Raw genomic sequence first — 10,726 nt, 5'->3', positions numbered from 1 at the left:
GATGTTTTCAAGATGTTTTCAGAGTGTTTTCAGGATGTTTTCTGGGTGTTTTCAGGATGTTTTCATAGTGTTTTCAGGTTGTTTTCAATGTGTTTTTAGGCGACTCCTGCAGAAAACCGTCCTATTTCTCAGCCCAGTCTTTAACTCCCTGCTTGATTTAACATCATTAAACTTTTGACATCCATTAACTTTGCAGTTTTATTCCTGATGCACAGAAACCTGCTAACACATCTAAACTCACAACTTCCTCATCAATTTGAACGTTTTTGTCAGCATTACTCAGAGAGACGTGAAATTAACTTTTTCCTCTGTATTTTTCCATCTTGGAGTCGTTTGCAGCAGGTCAGACCCCAGCTGGCCATCATGAACATTTCATATTAATAAAAACCTTAAATCTGGATCTTAAATCTGCCTGGCAGCAGAAATATTAATAATGGAAATAAAAGGAGGAGGAGATTTAATCCACTGAGGATCGAAATGAAACGATTCGAGATGAACATCTGGGCTAAAAACAGGCAGAAACTCAGGTCATAATAATAATAATAATATTTACAGGTCAGAGCGAAGATGTTGGACAGGAAGCTGAGAAAAGACAGTCTGTTCACTTTTCGTCAACTTTTATCTTTTTATGTAAATTAATTTCCTTTTAAATGGAGAAAATATAAAATAATTAACTGTAAATATTTACTGGATTTTTATCATTTTATTTCTATTAATATCAGAAACCAAAGTCTAATATCATCGTTTCTATTTTATGTTTGAATCTTTTTTAATTACTGATCAAGTTTGATTTAAAAAGATTCAAACAGAGAAACATCCAGATGTTTTCACTCTAGAACTGATCCAGATCTTTGAACTCTAGAACTGATAAAGATGTTAAATCTAGAACTGATCCAGATGTTTAAACTCTAGAACTGATCCAGATGTTTNTAAACTCTAGAACTGATCCAGATGTTTTCACTCTAGAACTGATCCAGATCTTTAAATCTATAGAACTGATCCAGATATTTAAACTCTAGAACTGACCCAGATCTTTAATCTCTAGAACTGATCCAGCTGAGAATCTGAGGAACAAAAATCATATTTTGATTGATTATCAGTTGTAATCAGTTATTAATGCACCAATATAAAACATTGATCTCATCAAACCTGCAGTTTATTTGCTGAACCATCCGAGTCTCACTGCGTTTGGATTATTCAGGCTGGTTCTGGTTCTGTTGGATCCTCGTTCTTCCTCCCCACCTTCGCCTCCTCCTCTCCTCTCCTCCTCCCTCGTTTCCCTCTCCTATCTTCCCTCCTTCCTTTGCGTCGCTCTGCGTTGCTGGTTTGGCTTTTTTAATTACAGAAACTCAAACTTTGGATTGAGTTTGTTTCTGCAGAACCAGCCTTAACATGGCGGCACTATCGGGCTCTAAGCTCCGTACGGTAATTGGATCTGCTGGTGGCTCCAGGCTCCGTTTTGCGCTTAGTTAAAATTGTTTTGGCACTTTAAAAAGAAGCTTCTTCTAATTTCACCGTGGCAAATATTCCTGCCTCTCCGTCTGTCTGGTTCTCCTCTGCTGATAAAGTGCAGCTGCATCAAAGCTGCTGTTTCTGTTGCCTCACTGCTTTTTAACCTCCTTCACTGATCCGGCCACCATTCCGGTTTCTTTTCTCTCCAAACTTCCAGACTTTGTTTTAATCTGGACTCTCAGTTTATCTCTGGACTTATCAGCCTGGACTTTATAACAGTCCAGGCTGAAGTGAAGGATTTCCAGGAGACCCATCAGAGTCACGTTTTGTTAGAAACTCATCAGTTTGGTGATAATGGAGGTTCCAGATTTATTCCTGCTTCCTGAGTGACTCCGACTCCGAGGCTCAGAGGATCCAGATTTCATTTTGTCTCCATGTTTCTCTGGAACGTCCCTCTGATCGGACAGAAACAGGATTTGAGCTGCTGTGAGATGAAAACTCCCTGAAACACCAAGTGTCTCACAGCTGAACCGTTTCTGGTCCGATTACACATGTAGACTCAATCTGGAGCAGCTGAGGGAAGGAAACGTTTTGAGGAGGAGAGGAAGCAGAACCAGGGAACACAGGAGGCACCATGAGGGACGGACTGAACCCGAGTCCTCTTCATCCTCATCCTCCTCTTCCTCTCAGCTCATTCACCTCCACTCACCATCTGGGAGGAACTGGGATGGTGTGTGTGTGTGTGTGTGTGTGTGTGTGTGTGTGTGTGTGTGTGTGTGTGTGTGTGTGTGTGTGTGTGTGTTTTTGTGGAACTGAACTAAAATCTGTTCTGGACCCCAAAGAAAAAAAACTAATCTGTGAAATAATTTCCACTCTGCATCAAATTGTGAAAATATTTCTCAAGATGAAACAAAAAAAATCTGTTTTCTGTTGCATTTCTGTAAAAACTTTTTGATATGATGTTTTGTCCTGGATTAGTAATTTATTGAAAATGTTCATATATAATTATTTTGTTAGAAATGTTGCTTTTATTGTCTTAATAGATAAATTTGACACAGACACAATGTGAGTTTTTCTGAAACTAAAGGGATTCTTATGTTTACTCTGAGCTGCTGCCTGTAGGGGGCGCTGCAGCGGATCATCTCACTGTAAAACCTCAGCCTCTGGGTCATTTCAGCCAAACCTGCAGGAGGAGGAGAGGAAGGAAAACATCTCAAACCAAAGAGCCGCTTCTGCTCTGAGAGCCGACGAATAAAAGTCACAGAGCTGCAAATGTTACAGGACAAGTTGTGGAAACATCGACCACCGGAATCTGTTCCCGTTTCCAGCTTTTAGAACAAAGAAGAACAGAAAACATTTCCAAAACGGATTGACACATTTTCTTCTGATGTTTGTGGAAAATGATGTAAAATAAAGATACTTATTAACCAACATAATGAGGGAAAACATGGTAAATATTAGCCATGCTCGTGTCATTCTGTTGTGAAATTGAATGCAGGTTTTATTCCAGATAAATATCTGCAGTTTTCTGCTTCCTGCCACCAGAGCTGGATCTCAGCAGGAGGCGGCCAGGCTGTGGTGGTGTAGTTAAAGTCCAGAGCTCAGAGGACGGACGGTGGAAACGGGTTTGATTGGTGCAGCAATGCTGCCACCTGCTGCTGACTTTAGACATGACATGGTTTTTATATCTGGATTCAGGTTCACTTTGGACACATTTAGTGAAATAAATGCATTTCAGTGGATCCATGATTTCAAAATAGAAAAATATCTGAACTTCCTGAAGATGTTAAAACATGAATGAACTGACTGGAGGGCAGCAGTGCAGAGTCACGTTAGGACAACAGAAACTATTTCACTACTCAGATCCAAAAATCTTCCTGGGGATAAAATATGTACACATATAAATAAATCATTCTGTGGGATTTATTCATGTTTTCTAATAAAAATGTCTTGAACAATAAAACTGAACTCCAGGTTTGCTCTTCCAGGTAAAGTCTGAACCTGATGCTGATGTTTCAGAGATGCTGGCCCTTTAAGAAACTCTCTGTCGCCTTGGTTACCGTGCCAATCGGGAAGTAACACCAAACATCTTTAGGATGTGAACAGAGGTGGCTGGAGTCTGTGCTTTTTCCTCTCACTGCCCAGATCTGACCTTCAACTCTGACCTTTGACCTCTGCACCGGAGGAAGGTGAGCAGAGAACCGGCTCCGTTCATCCGGGCTCCCCGGCCTCCGTCAGCCGCAGCTAGCCGCAGCTAGCCGCAGTTAGCCGCAGCTAGCCGCAGCTAGCCGCTATGCTAACCGTGTAGGTCTCTGCGACGAAGCGGCGTTTCTGAACAGAGTTCACCTGAAGCTAAAACGGCTCATTAAAATGAATCGGTTCTTTCTCGGAGCTGCTTCAAACCTCGTGTTTTCGTTCCTGGCGTCGCTGTCCGCGGTGCTGACCGCCGCGACCAGACGTCATTCAGAAGGTCGCTCCGTTAAGATGAAACCCGCTTCAGCTCACACAGCTCGGTGCTTCTGAAAACACTGAAAACTAGTTTTAACACAATATTTCACCAGTAAAAATTCGGCTCCGTTTATGGACGTTTTTGGTTAAAAAATAAAGTACATTTGAATCGAGTTGAACTGAATCAAGTCAACATTCAGTTCAGTTCTATTCAATTCATAAGGAAATGAAATGTCGTGACTAATGACGTCATCCAGGTGGATTTTTCTCAACAACCAGGTTTTTGTTTTCAGAGATGAATGAGGTCAGCAGCAGGCAGCCGGTCGCCTGCGCAGCCAAACCTCCAGTCTACCTGCAGATCGGAGAGTCCAAAGCGGAACCGGTTCAGTCCGGGGTGTGTGTGGTCGACGTCCCGCTGCCCTGTGGGAAACCAGTCAGTGTAAGTCAGACACACAGCAGGAACCATAAGAACATGTCATCCTCCCTCCGCTCTGCTCCGGACGGAGGAATCAGTTCTTTACTTCCTCCAGAGAAACGAGCAGCTGAGTGATGAACTGTTTGTTTCTGAGCAGCTAAAACCCAGAAGGTCCCTCAGCTGCTCATGTTCACGTCTGCAACGTTTTTACAGCATCAAGTTTGAAAAGTTCACAGCGCTGGAAGAAGGGAACATTTGTTTCTAAATCCGTTTGTTTCCGCTGAGTTTTTGCCAGACTGGCTGTCAGGCCAGGCGTCCAGAGGAGCCAGTTGAGGCTCGGGCATCTGGTCAGGATGCCTCCTGGACGCCTCCCTGGTGAGGAGTTCAGGTCCCACCGGGAGGAGGGGAGACCCAGGACACGCTGGAGGGACGATGTCTCTCTATGGGAACGCCTTGGGGTTCCTGGAGGACCTGGAAGAGGGAAGTCTGGGCCTCCCTTCTGAAGCTGCTGCCCCCGCGACCCGACCCCGGATAAGATGGATGGATGTCAGGCGCAGCAGGAAGTTGCGCTGTTACCATGGAGACCAGGAGATCCGCCTGCTGCGAGGCAGAAACTGCTCCGTGTTTCAGTCAGAAGCTGAAGCTCGTCTTCCTGCTGGACTCGGCAGTTCTGGCCGTTTCTCTGCAACTTGAAACCGTTTTTACCTCAGAGCTTCAGAGGATCCCGCTTCAGTTTGTTTTCCACCGTCTGTCCGCAGGTTGAGGAGATCACCTTTCAGAACCACTACACCGCCTACGTCACTGTGCGTTTGCTGAGGAGGCCTTCTGGTCAGGACGGGCCGACCAAGTGGGTCACTGCGCTCAGAGACCTGCCGCTGATGGACAACCCGCACACAGAGAGGGGCTCCCAGGATTACCACTGCATCCACAGGACGCAGGTGGGTCAGACTGGCGGCTCTGCTGACCAGCAGCTCCCGGCTCAGTCCAGGTTCATCTCTGATTGGATGCTGGAAAACATGTGTTCAAGTTAGCCTATCAGTGAACCTGTGCTAGCCTGAAATAGCATCCATCCATCCATCCATCCATTTTCTTGCACCCTTTTTCCCTCAGTGGGGTCAGGAGGTGCTGGTGCCTCTCCAGCCAACGTTTCGGGTGAGAGGCGGGGTCACCTGGACAGGTCACCTGGACAGGTCACCAGTCTGTCGCAGGGCAACACAGAGACACACAACCATGCACACTCACACCTAGGGGAAATTTGGAGAGACCAGTTAACCTGACAGTCATGTTTTTGGACTGTGGGAGGAAACCGGAGTACCCGGAGAAAACCCACCATGCACAGGGAGAACATGGAGACTCCATGCAGAAAGCCTGAAATAGCATCTCAATGCTAAAGATGTAGCTGCTGATGCTAAGCTAACGAGCTTCCTGAAACTCTGGGAAGATGAATGGAAAGAAAAACAGTTTGATGGCTGAAGAACAGATTAAAAACTATAAATATTTTTATGTTGAGCTCATATTTATTCAGTGACGTAGCAGCAGAGAACCTCAGGCACCAGAACCGGGCCGGTTCTTTCTCAGGTCATGTGACGTCAGCATGAAGCCGCCATGTCCGTCCTGACCGACTCCAGGACCAGGGTTACAATTATTTCACTCTTTTTTTTACCACAAATAAAGACAGAAACTTCACATTAACTTTATTATTTCCTACATATTTCTATGTTTCACCTGAACTGTTGTGTATTTTTTATGTCTGATGATATTTAAGGTGGAATCTGCTGACCGGTCTAGTTTGGACCGGTCAGCAGATTCAAGACTTTATAAAGATTATAAAACGTGTTTCTCTCACACAGATTGTTGGTTATTACATTATTTATTCTTTACATGTTCAGAAAAGGCTGCACAGTGGTGCAGTTGGTAGAGCTGTTGCCTTGCAGCAAGAAGGTTCTGGGTTCGATTCCCGGTCTTTCTGCATGGAGTCTCCATGTTCTCCCTGTGCATGGTGGGTTTTCTCCAGGTACTCCGGTTTCCTCCCACAGTCCAGAAACATGACTGTCAGGTTAACTGGCCTCTCCAAATTGCCCCTAGGTGTGAATGTGTGTGTGTGGATGGTTGTGTGTCTCTGTGTTGCCCTGCGACAGACTGGTGACCTGTCCAGGTGACCCCGCCTCTCGCCCGGAGCGTTAGCTGGAGATGCAGCAGCAGCTCCTGACCCCATTAAGGGACAAGGGTGTAAGAAAATGGATGGATGTTTAGAAAAGTTTGTTTCTGTTTAAAACATCAGATTTGTGACTTAATAAGTTTATTTAATTCCCTCCATTATTTCAACTGAATACAATAAAAACCGATGATTTTTATGTTGTTTATATGATAACTGTCCAGTTATTTAACTCAAGTTATTATCCTGCATATGTAGACCAGACAGATATAAACTGACTTTATCTGATAAGTTTGTCATTTGGAGATGAAACAAGCAGATGATCAGATTTTAAATCTCCCAGTTTGTTTTTCTCCATCCTCACTCAGATCTTCATCTGTGAGATTTTTACTTCATCCTGAGTGTAAAAGTAAGGAAGCATCCTGTCAGTGAAGGTGTGTGTGAAGGTGTGTATGTGTGTGTTAGTATCCAGATCAGAGAAGGACAGCTTCCCTCCGTCCCAGTCCAGATCCACTCGGATCCTCTGGATCTTCTTCAGGGCTGACAGATCAGAGCAGGAGCCTGGAGACCAAACTGATAATCCGTCTTCTGTTGACGTCAATCCCCATAAACCAGGCTGGATGTCTCGCCTCCTGTGGACAGACTCTGCTAACACGCCCAGAGTCCAAACCTCACTGCGTCCCACATCGACATCCCAGCTGTGGATCCCGGAGTTAAAACCCCGAGAGCCGAGGACGGACCACCAAACGTCCAACCGCTCCGGGTTATCAGGAAGCCGCTGCCTCTGACCTGCTGCCACACCGGTCAGATCCTCAGACAGGTGGAGCTTTGGATGAGCCGTGTTTGGGTCCAGAACCAGAGGAGTGTAGGTTACCATGTCCTTCATGTTGCTCCAGATGTTGAAGGCCAGGTTGCCCAGATGTTTGGCCTGGTCTATCAGAGCTCCTGAGGGCAGCTGTGGATCCTCCAGCAGGGGGCAGCGCTGGACTCTTTCCACTGCAGCCTTGTAGTTGTGCAGGAATGAGACGTCTGCAGCTCTCAGCTCCTCCTCTGTGGCTCTGACTGTGTCTGAAAGAGCTGCTATCTCTCTGCTCAGAGCCTCCATCTTCTCCTTCATCATCCCTCTCTTCTGCTCCTCTTCCTCCCTCAGTGCAGCCAGCCTGGCCTCCTCTTCCTCTGCCAGAAACTGATGAAGCTTCTTAAACTGCTCAACAATCTGCCTCTCTGTGTGTCGGGCCTGGACCTTCATGTGTTCTGCTGTCTGATCAAACTCCTCTTTAACTTCCTTCTTCAGCTCCAGCTTCTTCTTTAAAGGCTCCAGAGTTTCCTGAAGTTTCTTCTTCTGTTGCTGAGCAGCTTCATCAGTGGGTCTGAATCTGTGCTTGGAGTGTTTTTCTGAATCTCTGCAGACGAGACAAACTGGCTGCTGATGGTCCAGACAGAAGAGTTTGAGTTTCTCAGAGTGCAGAGAGCAGAGAYCCTCTGGAGCATTTTGGATTTTCTGCTGTAGGAATGATTCACACAGGTTCTTCAGAACCAGACTTAAAGGTGGTTCATCTCTTGAAGATCTCCTCTTACAAACTGGACACTCTCTTGCTGGTTTCTTTCTCCACCAGCTCTTCAGACACTCCCTGCAGAACCTGTGGCTACATGACAGAACCACCGGATCCGTAAAGACGTCCTGACAGACCGGACAGCAGAGATCCTCCTCTGACCTGGAAGCCATTTTGTCTCTGAGTGAAGCTGAATCTCAGTCAGTCTCGGCTCCCTCCCTCTCTGCGTGTTTTTATTTCCGTCCTGCAGCTGATTTACTCAGAGGAAGCAGCCAGTTTGTTCTGGTGGTGAATCTGGTCGTCTCTGTTTTACGAGCTGCTTCCTGTTTCCCCTCAGGTGAGTCAGAGAAGGGGCGGAGCTAAAACCTGTTAGACTTCCTCAGCAGCTTTGTTTAAACCTGTAGCTGAAGTTTTTCCTTCCTCTCTCTGTACGTCTGTGAAGCTCAATCAGGCTCATTAGTGATTAATGTTAATCAATCAGCTGGAATAACTGATCTGCCAGCTGATTGGTTGATGGACAGACAGACTGTAGGAACTGAAATCCTCTGTTTTAGTGAGTTTCTCTGACTTGTTGTCTCCACAGGATTTTAGTTTTCTGTCGTGCTGCTTTCACTGTAACCTGGACTTCAACAAACATTAAACCTCCCCACATGAACTGTAATGTTAGAGACGCTAATTTGGAAATTCATCTCCTTCAGTCCCATTTCTCCAAGTAGAACTCCAGTCATTGTTCAGAGGAGCTGAGCTCTGCGGTTCCCTGTTTAGCTTTTTTCTTCCAGTTCTGATAAACAGAGTAAAAACGCTGAGGAAGTAATGCTTCCTGCAGGACAAGAGGCTATTGTTATCCAGGCTAACTCCTGGCTAACTCCTGGCTAACTCTGTGCTAACTCTAGGCTAACTCCAGACTAACTCTAGTTAACTCCAGGCTCACTCCAGGCTAACTCTGTGCTAAGTCCTGGCTAACTCTTGGCTAACTCCAGGCTAACTCTTGGCTAACTCCAGGCTAACTCTTAGCTAACTTCAGGCTAAGTCCTGGCTAACTCTTGGGTAACNGGCTAACTCTTAGCTAACTTCAGGCTAAGTCCTGGCTAACTCTTGGGTAACTCCAGGCTAACTCCAGGCTAACTCTTGGGTAACTCCAGGCTAACGCTTGGGTAACTCTTGGCTAACTCCAGGCTAACTCCATGCTAACTGTGCTCCTCCAGATGCTGGTGGAGGCAGACCACGTGGTTTCGGTCAGGCTGATCCTGAGGCAGCCGTCGTCCGCCTGGCTGACCTTCAGCTTGGAGGAGATCAAAATATTCCCCCACATGGAGCCGGTCAGTCTTTACGTTTTCCTCTCTGTAGGAGTTACATGCAAGTTGTTAAGAACAAAAAACAAATGTATTATTATTAATATTATTATTCCTCTTGTCTGGTTCAGGAGCCCCAGAAGGAGGTTTCTGATTGGCTGTCTGACCTGATTCTGGTCGACCAGCTTCCTGACGTGGAGGTACGCGCTCCGTCTCACACGGTTTGAGTTCCTGATGAAGGCTTTTCATCTGGTCCGTGTTCTGCTGGACGTCCTGCAGGGCCTCCCGGACCCGCACACCGTTTCCTCCAGCCTCCAGCAGATGTGGGCTCTGACCGAGGTCATGCAGACCAACCAGACCACGGCCTCCATCGGACGCTTCGATGTGAGTCCTGCGGCTCACTGTATCCATTAAACGAACTGAAAACAACTCTCCATGTTGAAATGTTTGGCTTTGGTAAACAAACAGCCTCATGAAATCATGACGTTTTTGAGAGGACTGTTATAGGAACACTGGATTTTCCAGAGTTACTGTAAAACCAGGCCTCACTGTGTGGTTAGCATGAAAATAAGGGCTGATCAGAGGGCATCCAAACACAGATCCCTGAGGAACGCCAGGCTGGTGACGCTCAGCTCGGTCACAGCCTGGCAGAAACGGGAGTCTGGAAACAAACGATGGGTTGTGTGCTTTGTGTTCCTGCAGGTGGACGGATGTTACGACATCAACCTGCTGTCGCTGACGTAACGCGGCTTCAGAGCGACACGCACTTCCTGTGTGGAGACAGAGGACCAGGAAGCCGCCTGCCGGATTATCACTTTGTCTTCAGATATGATCATATCACAGCACGAAACATGTAATTCAGCCTCAACGTGAGAACAAACGTTTAGCAGAGTAACTCCTCAGACTTCAGTCCGGATCCTGGTCCTGATCCACTTCTGCTTTTATTTTCTCTCATTTTTTCTCTTAAATATAAATTGTTTTGTTTTGGTGTTACTAATAATAAAGGCAAATTAAAATGTTAAATCTGATCCAGTTAAATCCATTTTTCACAGGATTAACATTTGGATCCTAAATGAGGGAAAAGTAAAAATGATTCTCTGATTTTGTTTCAGCATAAAATCTCTAATGTTTCTCTTTTTCAGCAAATCCAGTCGAATCTTAGATATTCATGTTTTCACTTTCGGGGTCAAGATGAATATTAAAATCCTCCACATTGTCGATATTTAAAGGTAAATCAAGTCAGAAATCAGAACTGATGACACGTCTGATGACGTCATGATGTGGGCGGAGCCACGCGCCTGTTTCATCTGAGACACGATGAGCTGCAGGTTGATGGAGGATGAAAGTGATGAAGAAACTTTTTATTTTGCATATTTTTACTCTCAGATTATTTTGCATATTTTTACTCTCA

General features: G+C 45.6%; 2 protein-coding genes across 2 annotated transcripts; one reads left to right on the top strand and one right to left on the bottom strand.

Moving 5' to 3' along the window:
* The first annotated feature begins 3,461 nt into the window (after nt 1-3,461).
* On the top strand, nt 3,462-10,302 carry nicn1 (nicolin 1). The gene is made up of 7 exons (XM_008408247.2): nt 3,462-3,641; nt 4,194-4,339; nt 5,074-5,253; nt 9,229-9,342; nt 9,447-9,515; nt 9,595-9,699; nt 10,018-10,302. Exons 2-7 carry the CDS (start codon nt 4,196-4,198, stop codon nt 10,057-10,059), a joined length of 654 nt encoding a protein of 217 aa, XP_008406469.1. The 5' UTR covers nt 3,462-3,641; nt 4,194-4,195; the 3' UTR covers nt 10,060-10,302.
* On the bottom strand, nt 6,593-9,222 carry LOC103464255 (nuclear factor 7, ovary-like). The gene has a single exon (XM_008408246.2). It carries the CDS (start codon nt 8,194-8,196, stop codon nt 6,835-6,837), a length of 1,362 nt encoding a protein of 453 aa, XP_008406468.2. The 5' UTR covers nt 8,197-9,222; the 3' UTR covers nt 6,593-6,834.
* Nucleotides 10,303-10,726: the final 424 nt, after the last annotated feature.

This window comes from Poecilia reticulata, linkage group LG5 (assembly GCF_000633615.1).
Source record: "Poecilia reticulata strain Guanapo linkage group LG5, Guppy_female_1.0+MT, whole genome shotgun sequence".
Classification (NCBI taxonomy): Eukaryota; Metazoa; Chordata; class Actinopteri; order Cyprinodontiformes; family Poeciliidae; genus Poecilia; species Poecilia reticulata.
The sequence above is the reverse complement of the archived record's forward strand: the minus strand, read 5'-3'. Positions and strand labels throughout refer to the sequence as shown.